This window comes from Peromyscus eremicus, chromosome 5 (genome assembly GCF_949786415.1).
Source record: "Peromyscus eremicus chromosome 5, PerEre_H2_v1, whole genome shotgun sequence".
NCBI lineage: Eukaryota > Metazoa > Chordata > Mammalia > Rodentia > Cricetidae > Peromyscus > Peromyscus eremicus.
In genome coordinates, this window is record NC_081420.1 from 84,029,175 (window position 1) to 84,042,097 (window position 12,923).

At 46.9% G+C, this 12,923-nt stretch overlaps 1 protein-coding gene across 1 annotated transcript in view; it reads left to right on the plus strand.

Annotated features, from left to right (window-relative positions):
• The window catches only part of Abcb10 (ATP binding cassette subfamily B member 10), a 36,856-nt gene that overhangs the window by 15,743 nt on the left and 8,190 nt on the right, over positions 1-12,923 (plus strand). The window contains exons 4-10 of the mRNA XM_059263838.1: positions 323-457; positions 2,157-2,303; positions 3,757-3,892; positions 6,253-6,348; positions 7,477-7,686; positions 10,182-10,261; positions 11,487-11,667. Of these exons, the coding sequence (XP_059119821.1) occupies positions 323-457; positions 2,157-2,303; positions 3,757-3,892; positions 6,253-6,348; positions 7,477-7,686; positions 10,182-10,261; positions 11,487-11,667 (985 nt within the window). The remainder of the gene's footprint in view (positions 1-322; positions 458-2,156; positions 2,304-3,756; positions 3,893-6,252; positions 6,349-7,476; positions 7,687-10,181; positions 10,262-11,486; positions 11,668-12,923) is intronic.

The following is a 12,923-nucleotide window of genomic DNA, read 5'->3' on the forward strand; positions in this document are numbered from 1 at the left end:
ATGCACACCTTGAGTTTTTGTGGTGGTTTTGATTTTGAGGCAGGGTCTCACTATGTAGACCTGGTTGGCCTAAAACTCACTATGTAGACAAGGCTAGCCTCTAATCATAGAGATCACTTGCCTCTGCCTCCTCATGAGTGCTGGGACTTAAAAGCCTGTGCCAGCTTTGACGCTGGGTTTTGTAAGAGTTAAAGATGCCAGGAAAATCCAACCCAAACAGGAGGCATGGCTTGGAGACAGTGTCTTCCCACCTACACACTATAGGTCTGAGGATGCCTTGCCACTTCAAGGAATACATACTCTTGACTTTCGTTCTTGACAGTTTTTTGTGTCACCCAATCTGGCCACCTTTGTTCTGAGTGTGGTACCTCCAATCTCTATCCTCGCCGTGATTTATGGACGATATCTACGGAAACTGTCCAAAGCCACACAGGACTCTTTGGCACAAGCCACACAGGTACTGACCTCCCATGTGTGCGTTGTCTAGGTGTGGGGCTCAGAGCAACAGGCAGAATGAATGGTGTGCAAGGTGTGTTCCTTTCCAGCACCAGCACCAGGGAAAGAAACAGAATGCCTTCCTTTTCTCCCAGTAGACCTCAGTGAAATACAGATGTGGAATGCTCTACTCCTGGCTCTCCTCCTGGCTTGCTACCTACCCCAGAGTATGTCCAATTTGCTATGTAGCCCAGGCTGGCCTGGAATTCATTGTATAGCCAAGGCTGGCCTCAGATTCATGGTAATTCTCTTGCCTCAGTTTCCCAAGTGCTAGGATTACAGTTGTGAGCCTCCATACCTTGCTTATATCAACTTCTCACTGTTTTCTATCACTGCTCCTGAAAGGACAGAAAAAGCTAATATGACCAGCTATGGTGGGACATAGCTGTAAGCCCAGCATTATGGAGCCTGAGACAGGAGGATCATGAGTTTGAGACTAGCCTAGGCTCCCTTTCTCTAGACCTTTTCTTAAAAGACAAAAATAAAAATAGAAACTAATATACTTTGGGAAAAATATCTAACTGGCACTATGTCCTTCATTAACTAATAAAGCAGACTGAGTAACACTGTTGTTTTGTTTTGTTTTAAAAAAAAGATTTATTTTATTTTTAGTTTTATATGTATGTATGTATGTATGTATACATAAATACAATTACTCTCAGAGGCCAGAAGAGGGCATTAGATCCCCTGGAGCTGGAGTTACAGACCTTTGTATGGTACCTGATGTGGGTGCTAAATCAAACTCAGGTCCTCTAGAATAACATTACATACTTTCAACAACCAAGCTATCTCTCCAGCCCAGCACTATCTTTTAAAACCCCCAAATACTTGTATTTTCATGTTTCAAAAAGCGTGCTTTTTTTATAATTGGAAATATGAAAATACTAAACAACATAAACATAGATAATACTATTTATCTACAATTCCAGATAATCCAAAATTTTTTGATAATTCAGAGTTAGTGTCATTAATGTTTTGTAGTTTAGTCTTTCCACCTGTCTTTCCTTCTGCTGCCCTATTGCCTCTCTGTCTGTCTGTCTTTCTAAAGTGTGTGGGCACTGTGTGTGTATCTGTGTCTGTGCTGTGTCTATGTGTGTGTGCACATGCATACACACACATACACTCTGAAGCCAGAAGAGGGCATTTCACTCCCTGAAGCTGGGGTTGCAGGCACTTGTAAGCTACTCACTGAGGTTAATGTGCCCAGACTCAGTTCCTCAGCAAGAACAGTAAGGACTTGTAACCACCTGCGGCATCTCTCCCGCCCTGCAGTTCATATTTTCTGACAGCAAGAGGGATTCTTGCACTCAGCTATGTGACCTTGCTTGGCTGTGCTCCACATACAGCCTTCCTTTTTAATTTTGCTGTCGATGGCCATGTGACACTCTTCCCTTCGCCGTGAGTGTGTGTGTGTGTGTGTGTGTGTGTGTGTGTGTGTGTGTGTGTTTATGTGTGAACATTTTGCCTGCATGTATGTCTGTGCACCACATGTGCCTATGGTAGTAAGAAGGCATCAGGTCTTCTAGAACTGGAGTTACGGATGGTTGTGAACCACCACGTGGGTGCTGGGAATCAAACCTACATCCTCTGCAAGAGCACCAAGTATTCTTAACTGTGAAGCCCTCTTTCCAGCCCCGTGCTATGTGTTTGAATCCTCTTAGCTAGCCGAGGAGCGCATTGGAAACATAAGAACCATCCGAGCTTTCGGGAAGGAGACGATGGAAGTGGAGAAGTACACCAGCCATGTGGACCAGTTGCTGCAGCTAGCACGGAAGGAGGCCTTGGCACGGGCTGGCTTCTTCGGAGCAGTAAGTAGATCGTTGTGGGCAGTGAGAGTGCAAGAGATTTTCATTCTGTGGCTCTTGACAGTAGAAGTGATTCTTCTCTTTTTTCTTTTTTCCTTTTTAAAGAAACATTTATAATCATTATTTTATACAGATATAGATATGTAAATACAACATTGAGTTCAGTGGTCCTTCAGCATTTCCACTTAAATGTTTTTTTTTTTAACATAAAAACAGGTTATAATTCCAAAGTCCAGAGTTATTTGAAACTGGAAAATATTTTCTCTGTAGAAAATAGTATAAGTGATAACATTTCCCAATAAGCCCTTTTAAGCCAAATATTAGCTGAATTATACATATAAATATTGTTTAGATTCTGGGATATGGAAGAAACCTGTCTTCATCTGTTCAGAGAGCTGTTTTACTTAAGTTGTGTAAGTGAGATTCCTATTCATCTTCCCCTTCACTGTTTGACTTATGGTAGAAGTGATTTTATTTCAGCCCTAAGAATGACTTGGACTTTAAGCTATTTTAAAGGAAGAAGAGGAGAACAAAAAAGTGGAATCAGAGAAAAGTAGTGGCCGGTTGTAGTGGCGCATGCCGGTAGGAATTGCTGAAGTAGGCGGAGGTAGGAGGATCACAAGTTCGAGGCCAGCCTGGGCTACGCATTTAAAAAAAAAAAAAAAAAGAAAGAAATCTGGTGCTCATCCCCCGTATGTGGCCAGGCAGCTTTGAGAACCACTGGCATTGAGTAGCTGTGCCGTGTGGACCTTAGGACTGTGCCACAACATGTTTTCACAGGCTTCTGGGTCCTTCAGTTGTAATCTCATTTGGCTACTCCTGTTGAGAATTATATATCTTCAATACATTCTAGAAGAAAGTATAAGAAACTGATCACAAAGTATCAAGACGCCCTGAATAGAAAACCACCATATGGGCTGGGCATACTCAGGAGGCTGAGACAGGCAGATTGTTGTAGGTTTGAGGCCAGCCTGGTCTACATAGTGAGGGCTGGGTCAGCCAGGGCTGCATAGCGAGACTGTCAAACACAAACAAAAACCAGAAAAAAAAGATAATTGAAACATTTCCATCTAAACTGGAAAGAACCTCTCCGAGGCTGTTTAATGGACTGAGAGGCAGCAGCTCCCAGAAGGCCTCTGTAGGGACCCAAAGCTCCCAGAGTGGAGAGCAGAGCTTAGAGCAGGACAACAGGTCCATGTGGAGGCCATCTCCTCAGAGCTGTGAACACAGCAGGCCTGGTTGTTACTCTCACCTTTTACAAGCTGAGTAGGTTGGGGGAAACAGCCTGAGGGGCAATAGCGTCTAAGCTTTTGAGGTGGGGATGCAAGTATTTTCTTCACTGTGTATTTCAAACCTTTTTTGTGAGAAATGTTATATATTAAAAGGCTTAGTTTATATACTTTTGTGTCCCAAGAGGCCTTTGGTCGTACTGACCTTTGTTTTCTTCCCCCTGTAGGCTGGGCTCTCAGGAAACCTGATTGTGCTGTCTGTCCTGTACAAGGGTGGCCTGCTGATGGGCAGCGCCCATATGACAGTGGGCGAGCTCTCTTCCTTCCTCATGTACGCTTTCTGGGTTGGATTGAGCATCGGAGGTATATCATATGAACAGGCGTTGAGCATGCACATTGAAAACCGGGCCCACTGGACGGCCGTTCTCAGTGTGCCATTCCCTTAGCAAAAATGAAGTTCTGGGAGTGGGTGAGCGGGTTCTGGGTTGGGTCGGGGCTCTTGTGTCCTTCCACAGCTCAGGACCATGGGGAAGCTGTGTTTTCCAGCCCCCTGTTATGGAGTGTGTCTCCCAGTAATCAGGGGAGAGGAGAGTGGCTGGTGGGAGTGGATGGAGACCCTGAGCCTGCTTAGTGAGACTTGCACCTCACACATTTTGCTGCCCTGAGCCTTAAACTCTCCATATTTAGTCTCTCCTTCCTCAGAATTAGTAATAAATTTTTGTCATTTTTGTCTTTTTAATTTTGTTCTTTGACAGTTTCATGCATGCCATGTACCTAGTCCCCTGTATTTCCCCAGCTCCCATTCTCCTCCTCCTATCGTCTCTACAAATCTCTCCCCCACGCTCATGAATTTTTGTTCTGTTTTGTGTCCCACGGGGTTTAACCTGGACCGACAGTGTGACTCTGGGTTGAGAACTGGGTTTGAGCTTGGTAGGCTCATCGGTGGGTAACAGCTGGAGACAGTGACGCCCTCCTTCCCAGAGTCTGTGGGCAGCCAGAAGTTCAGCAGTGAGTGGTGGGACCCTGTAGGACCCTTTCTTGTCCATTGCAGGGCCAGACTCATTCAGGCCTGGCGTCTGACCAACCACAGCCGCTGTGAGTTCACGATTGCTGTGACGTGTCGTGCCTGGAAGATGGCATTTCAGAGCCCTCCTTCCTGTCTCCTTGCTCTCACGTGCTTTTGGCCCTTCCCTTGGCAGATGTTCCTTAACCTTAGAGGGGGTGATGTAAATGCCCTGTGTAGGCCCGAGCTCTCAACTGAGTCTCTCACCGATGTTTAGCATCCTGGCTGAATCTCTGTATTCACTGCTGTTCACTACAAGGAAAGGGTTCTCTGAGAACAGCTGACATTTGTACATTGGCATATGTAAATATTTAAATAAATATTTAGGTTTTTTTTTTTTTTTTTGAGTATCTTACTGTATAGCACAGGCTGGCTTTGAAATCTGTCTTCCTGCCTCAGTCTCATGAGTACTTGGATTATAAATGTTGGCCACCTTACTGAGCTTTGGATTTTATTTATTTGTTTATTTATTTGAGACAAAGTCTCTATGTAGTCTTTGCTATCCTAGAACTTGGTATGTGGACCAGACTGGCCGGGAACTCACAGAGGCCGTAGAATTCTTTTTAAAAAGCAACACTGTTATGCCGGGCGGTGGTGGCGCAGGCCTTTAATCCTAGCACTCGGGAGGCAGAGCCAGGCGGATCTCTGTGAGTTCAAGGCCAGCCTGGGCTACCAAGTGAGTCCCAGGAAAGGCACAAAAAGCTACACAGAGAAACCCTGTCTCGAAAAACCAAAAAAAAAAAAAAAAAAAAAAAAGCAACACTGTTGCAGTTACAGAGATTGCCTCCCCCCCCCCACCCCCCCAGTTTCAGGATAGTCATTCTCTTCACCAGAGTGGTCCATTTGTTACACAGTTGCTGAGTCTACATTGACACATTGTTGTTATCAAAGCTAACATTGGGCTTAGTTCTTGGTGATACATATATGATATATATATCACATATGTATACATACACACACACACATATATATACATATATATGTATACATACACATACACACACACACACATATACACATATTGTGTGGATTGGACAAATGTGTATTGTCCTGGATTCACCATTGTAAAATCACAAAGGAGTTGCCGTTGCTGCCCTGTGTATTTCCACTTCTCCTGTTAATTTTCTGCCCCTGGCATCCACAGATCATTTTTTACTCTCTGTACAGCTTTGAAGTTTTCAAGCATCATGGGGTTGGAATCAGTAAAGCATGCAGCCTTTCCTGGCTGGTGTCTTTCACTTATTAATGCACATTTCAGATTCTTCTGTCTCTCCTGCCTTAATAGCCCTTGTAGAGTCTTTGTCTAGGAATTTCAGTTCACGGAGGTGGGGTGAGGGGGGTAGGGGGTGGGGTCGGTTCCCCTGAGGCACTTGCTGTGCTGTCTGAGGAGGTTGCTTTTCTTGCAGGACTATGACTTCTCACTGGTGACCAGTGTGGTCACATAAAGTTTCCCTTTTTTACTAGCAATCTGTGAAACCTGAGAAAGAGGAACTGTAGGAGGCGAGGGTAAAAGGTGGGTGGGTGGAGCAGCTAGCAGCCTCAGCTCCTGTAGTGAAGGTAGCAGATTCCATGTGGAGAGCAGCAACTGCCAGGACTCCCCAGGACAGGAGGAGCCTGTGGCCTTTCTTGTCAGCTAACGATAGACTCTTCCTGTCCTCAGGTCTAAGTTCCTTCTACTCCGAGCTGATGAAAGGCCTGGGTGCTGGTGGGCGGCTCTGGGAGCTTCTGGAGAGACAGCCACAACTGCCTTTTAATGGTGGGTCTGAGCGAGGGGGGTGGGGGGATGGTCTTTGCTGGGGTTTTAAAAAGCAAACTTTGAACAGTTAGACCAGTATTCTGCCGTCCTCAGAGAATGGGCCACTGCCAGGAGGTGGCCTCTGCCTCAGAGCAGGGAGAAGAAGGTCAGGATTCCCTTGGGACACTGGTGGGTACACTTCAGGGAATGTTCTGGAAATGTGGGGCTGATGACATGACATGTTTCTCATGCCCCTGCAGCCAGTCTTTACCACGAAGATCAGGACAGCAGCAAGCAGGCCTGGTGTCAATAGGAACACCCAGGTGGCTTTCTAGAATCTTCCTTAGTGATTCTGACATTTGCAAGAGGTTACAGGAAGAGGGAGGAGGAAGATGAATAAAAGGCTTTACATTTCTTGGCATTTGGGAATGCTGGTACTAAGTGTCAAGGACCACCTCCTCCTTCCTTGTCATCTACTTCCTTTGAGCCATGGGCCTAGACCACCTGGAGGAGATGTGGGAGGAGAGTGGCCATAAGTAGCAACACTCAGCCCTCAGGGATACCCGCATGTTGCTAGGTGTCTGCCGTGCAGTGAGTTGGATGTTGGTATTGTCCAGTATGATAATGAAGTCCACATGAAGTCGTGATAAGTGAGATGTGTACTCACTCCCTATCAGGCCAATCCAGTGATAAGTGAGATGTGTCCTCCATATCAGGCCAGGGTCACACTGGGGCTAAGTAAACCTTTGACCCTTAGCCTCATGGCTATCATGCAACCCCTATCATTGCGCTTTCAAAATGCTTGTTTGGGGTAGATGAAGAGCTCTGCAGAGGAGCTACTTGAGTGTAATGGCACTGAGAAAAGCCACTGAGTGGAAACCAGACTGCCCCAAGGGTGGGTCTTCACATGGCACTTAACTTGAGCAGGCTATTGTGTACAGGCCTACAATCCTCCTAAGAAAAGGTGGTGCACAATACTGTATGCACGTTGTCCTATGCATGGCAAGCCCAGCGCACAGGCCTGCTCCTCCAGGGTGAACTGCGTTGGGAAAGGACATCTATTTCTGTTCACTTCAGACAGGCACAGGAGCTACGGTCTGCCATGAGCTCCATTTCTGCTTTAGCTTTCTGTATTCTCTTGTGTTTCAGAGGGGACTGTGTTAGACGAGAAAGGCTTCCAGGGTGCCCTGGAGTTCAGAAATGTGCACTTCACGTACCCTGCTCGCCCGGAAATGTCCGTGTTCCAGGATTTCAGTCTTTCCATCCCATCTGGATCTGTCACAGCGCTGGTTGGCCCTAGTGGTTCTGGAAAATCAACAGTGGTCTCACTCCTGCTGCGGCTGTATGACCCTGTTTCTGGTAGGTGACTAATGGTACTGTGGGCTGAGGCATCCCTGAGCTGTTTGTGTACTCTCCTGTTGCCTGCTCCCACCCCATGCCCAGGAGAGGTCACACCTGGAGGAGACTTGTGGTGTAGTGCTCTAGATTCCACTTAACACTTCCCTACATTCCTACTGTTGGATGTAGGTAGTGTCTTAGTGTTTCCATTGCTGCAACAAAACACCATGACCAAAAAGCAAGTTGGGATGAAAAGGGTTTATTTGGCTTACACTTCAGCATTGCTGTTCATCCCTGAAGGAAGTCAGGACAGGAGCTCAAACAGGGCAGGAACCTGGAGGCAGGAGCTGATCCAGAGACCGTGGAGGAGTGCTGCTTACTGGATTGTTCCTCATGGCTTGCTCAGCCTGCTTTCTTATAGAACCACAGGACTACCAGCCTGGGGATGGCACCACCCACAGTGGGCTAGTCCCTCCCCCATCAGTCACTAAATAAGAAAATGCCTTACAGCTACATGTTCTGGAGGGCTTTTCTCAATTGAGGTTCCTTTCAGATAACTCTAGCTTGTGTCAAATTGACGTTAGACTAGCCAGCACAGTCAGCAAGACTGTGCCCAGCAGTACCCAGTAAATGCCTCCTAGTGCCAGCAGCCAAGGGTGCTGTGGAGTGTCCCATACCCACCCTGGAACACTGCTCTGCCATGTGCTGAGGTAGCAGTCATCTTCTGATGCTTCTGCCTCCAGACTGTTACTTGGCTGGTTTTTTGTTTGTTTGGTTGGTTTTTATTTTGGTTGGGTTTTTAAAGGCAGGGTTGGCCTTGAACTCACTATGTGGATGAGGCTAACCTAAACTTGTGGCAGTCCTCCTGCCTCTGCCTCCTGGGTGCTAGGATTCCAAGCCTGCACCACCACGCCCACTTCCTTAGTCGTTTTATGAATAGTTAATCTGGTGCCCAGGGGTCCACTTCCATGTGGTGGTGACGCCGCTGAAAGAGTCCTGAACTGGAGGAATTTTTCCTGTTGACCAGGCTGGCCTCGAACTCAGAGAGATCTGCTTGTGCCTGCTTCTGAGTGCTGGGATTAGAGCATGCACCACCACTACCCAGCTACCTTTTCTTTTGAAACAGGTTCTCACTAAGTTTTGCAGACTGATTTTACACTTGCGATCCTTCTGCCTCTGCTTTCTGAGTAGCTGGGGTTAAAGGCCTGGATCTACTATGGTTTTTTGTTTTGTAATCCGTCGTGCACTTTATTGAATGCACGTCTTCACCTCTATGGCAAGCACTCGACTTCCCGAGCCATCTCCCCGGCCCAGATATTTTTTTAATAGACTTTTCCAGTTTGGGTTTGTGCTTTCCTCTTTTCTTTTCTTTTCTTTTCTTGACACAGGGTCTTATTGTGTAGCTCTAGCTGGCCTGGAACTCACAGAGATCCGCCTGCATCTCTCTCCCAAGTGCTGGGATCAAAGGCATGCACCACCATACCCAACTATGTTTTCAATTGGATTATACCCCCCTTTAAGAGCCAAAGTGTGTTGTTTTATATCTTTATCCGTTTTCCTGCCTAGAATAGATGATGTGTGCATGAGCTTTAATTTTTGGATTTAGAAAACAAGTATGATGCTGTCTCATTCATTCATAGGATATATGTATATATGCCCTGCATAATCTTAGATGAGGTGGCAAGAGAGACTCCAGTTTAAACTTGCAGACACTTACAGAACTCCACCCTGAGCCAGGCCTTCATGGTCTGTTCTGATACCGGCATGATCAGGAGACTGTAGAGTCAGGAGGCTGCCATCTGAACTGCTAGCCAGTGGGTGCTGTGTACTCCCCTGTCTCACACAGTTCTCTTTGGAATCAGGGCTCTGCATAAGACATCAGATTCATGGAACACCAACATTACCAGGTACCCCAGCTTCCAGCAACCTACAGACTCAGGAAGGTGGACTGGTTGGGCTTGCCATCCACTAGGGAAGTCCTAGCCTCAGACCTTCCGGAAGACCTCTCATGCTCTGAAAGTCCTAACCTTGTTGGTTTTAGGTTCTGTGTAGACACTGGGAAAGTAAGTTTTTTTTTCAGTGGTTGGGATGAAACCCAGGCCCTTGCATATGCTGAGCATATACTTCACCACTAGCCACACTCCAAGTCCCAAGTATATGTTTAGTCTTTGAAAATTACCTGTGGTTTGGGGATGTGGATCAATTGGTAGACTGCTGTTTAGCATGCGTAAAAAATCTGGATTTGATCCCCAGTACAGCATTAGGGGGAGAGGGGTCAAATCGCTATTTGGCACACTCCTATAATCCCAGGTAGGAAAAGGAGGATCAGAAGTTCAAGATCATCCTTGGCTACATAGTGAGTTTGAAGTTAATTAGGCTAGAATAGATCCTATCTAAGAAAGAAAGAAAGGGAGGGACGGGGAAAGGGGAAATACCTGGAATTTTCCACTGGGTCCTTTTTGTGTTCACTTTGGTTATCAGCCCTGACCTGTGGTGGCCTCTTGCCCCCTCAACAGGAACAGTCAGTCTTGATGGCCACGACATTCGTCAACTAAACCCCGTCTGGCTGAGATCCAAGATTGGGACAGTCAGTCAGGTAAGAAGACAGGCTTCCCTTTCATCTCCCTTTGTTGAAGCTGCTTTTCCCTTTCTTTTCTTTCTTTTTTCTTTTTTTCTCGAGACAAGGTTTCTCTGTGTAACAGTCCTGGCTCCTGGCTATCTTGGAACTCTGTAGACCAGGCTGGCCTTGAACTCAGAGATCAGCCTGCCTCTGCCTCCCAAGTGCTGGGATTTAAGGCGTGCACCACCACCACCCGGCTAGTGCTGACTTTTTATTGAGAGCTGAGACTGATGCTTCTTTGCAGCGTAGAGAGTCTAGAGAGAGGAGAGTCGCAGAAGCTCTCGCTGTCCTTCCCAATTCCCATGCACGGGCCTGGGAACCAAGCATGGTTCCTTTTCTTGAAGCTGCTTGCTCAAGGCTGCGTGGAGCAACAAAACTGTCACAGCCAGTTCCTCTTACCATTGTGCACCTGTAGTCACACTCACACCTCCAATTTCTGCACTCTGGTGGGGGGCCCCTTCTGTACTAGGATGGATGGATGGTGTAGCCATGGGTACTGACTAGACCTTAGCAGTGTGCGTCAAGAGGGCAGAGGAGAGGCTGGAGGCTGGTGTGCTTCCCGGGGCTCTGTCAGCATGCTGTGGTGGGGTCTGGTTGCCTGTCAGAGAGCAATGGATGGACATGGGCCCTTTGTCTGTAATGGAAGGTAGGCAGTTGGATTTGAGTCTTCCAGGCCTTACTAGCCCTAAGGGAGGGGCTGATATTGACAAGGTTGTCATAGGCCAGCCATTGTGGGCACCCATCTTGGGATCTCCTTCCCACAGTGTGGTTGGTGAAGACAACAGATCAGGTTGGTCTTATTCACAGTGAACTGGTACCTTTTTTTTTTTAATGCATTATTTGTTTGTCTTGTGTATATGTGTGCACACATGCCATGTGTGCACTTGGAGGTCAGATAACAGCTTAGGGGATGTGGTTCTCTTTCACTGAGTGAGTTCTAGGGATGAACTTATTGAACTCAGGTCGTCAGGCTCGACAACAAGCATCTTTACCCCCGGGGACATTTTTCTGGCCCCTAAACTGGAACTTTTAAAATTGTCTGGGTGAGGTTGTAGAAGAGCAGGTCCTCCAGGCGGAGCCCTGTTCTGGGAGTGTGTGGCACTCCTGGCTGAGGCCTGTCCTCAACTCCTTGGTACCCAGGGTGCCTTGCTGAAGTTGGCTGGAATTTCTGACAGATGTGCTGCTGTATTTCCAATTCCAGGAGCCGGTCCTGTTCTCCTGCTCTGTGGCAGAAAACATTGCCTATGGTGCTGACAACCCATCCTCGGTCACAGCCCGGGAGGTGGAGAGGGCGGCAGAAGTGGCCAATGCCGCAGAATTCATCCGGAGCTTCCCTCAGGGCTTCGGCACTGTGGTTGGCGAGAAGGGCATCCTCCTATCTGGTACGTGGTACTCGTATTTTATTTACTGGCTTCATCCTGTCACGTGTATAACTGACTGCCCTGCTGTGTAGCAGAAGCACTCACTCCAGGAAATCTTCACATGGTTCCCAGTGCACTGTCATTTATAGATGAGGTTTTCATCCTCTCTGAAAGGAAGTGTTTCCTTCACTTGCTACCTATCGGGGACTAAGGGGGTCCAGCCCCTCGATAGTCCTCTCCCAGGGTCCAGAAAGAATCTACAACCAGCTGATAATTAATCTTTGATGAAAAGAAATGAATCTATGTACACGAAACTCCTTAGTTCATACACTTTATTATTCTGTGATAGTTCTCTCTCTGTACAGCTTCTATTCTGCTCTCATGTCTAGCTCCGTTCTTGCCTGATTTCTCTCTATATTTATCTACTGTCCCCTCTAGGTTCTATCTTAATTCCTTCATCTAGTTCTGTCCCTTCTAGGTTCTCATCTATCTAGCTCTTTCCCCTATCAGCTCCTCTCCCGTCTCCTTTTCTCTCATCTGGCTCTTCCTCATCTTGTTCTTCCCCATCTGGCTCTTCCTCATCTTCCATCTCGTTCCTCTAGTCCTGTCTTCTAGCCCTTCAGTCTAGTTCTTCCCCATCTCAGTTTGTTCCTCTCAAGTTATTACCCATCTAGTTCTTCCACTCTTCTTCTCTCTTCTCTCCTTGTGCCCTGGAAGTCCCGGTATATAAAGGGAGTGTCCGAGCTAAATTGTGTAAAGCTATTACTTACCATCTACCTCTCCTAGGTGGTGTTTCCTTGTGGAATTTACCGTAAGTCAGGAGACTTGCATGTGGGCTGTTATCATTGTTAGTCCTCGGAAGTTGGGGCCCACCTGGGCGGTGTCTCCTTGTGGAATTTAAGTCAGGAGACTTGCAGGTGGGTGGTTATCACTGTTAGTCCTCGGAAGTTGGGGCCCACCTGGGTGGTGTTTCCTGTAGTTCTTGAAAGTGGCTAAGGGAGATAATCTGATTCCAGAGAAAGCCTTTCCTGAGGCTGTTCTCCAAATACCTGGAATGTGTATGTCCAGAGGGTGATCAGTCCACACTGTTAGCCCTTCTCAGGGAAAAGTCAATTGGGAAAACTATGAAGGCACACATGATTTTCATAGCAGAAGACAGCTGATATATAACAAGCCAAGTAACACCAAAAGCTCCTTGGAATTTGGCTTCCTCTGGAGGAATTCCCTGATCCCTCCAGGTAGTGACTTTGCCATAACCAGCTGAGTTCTTATGATAT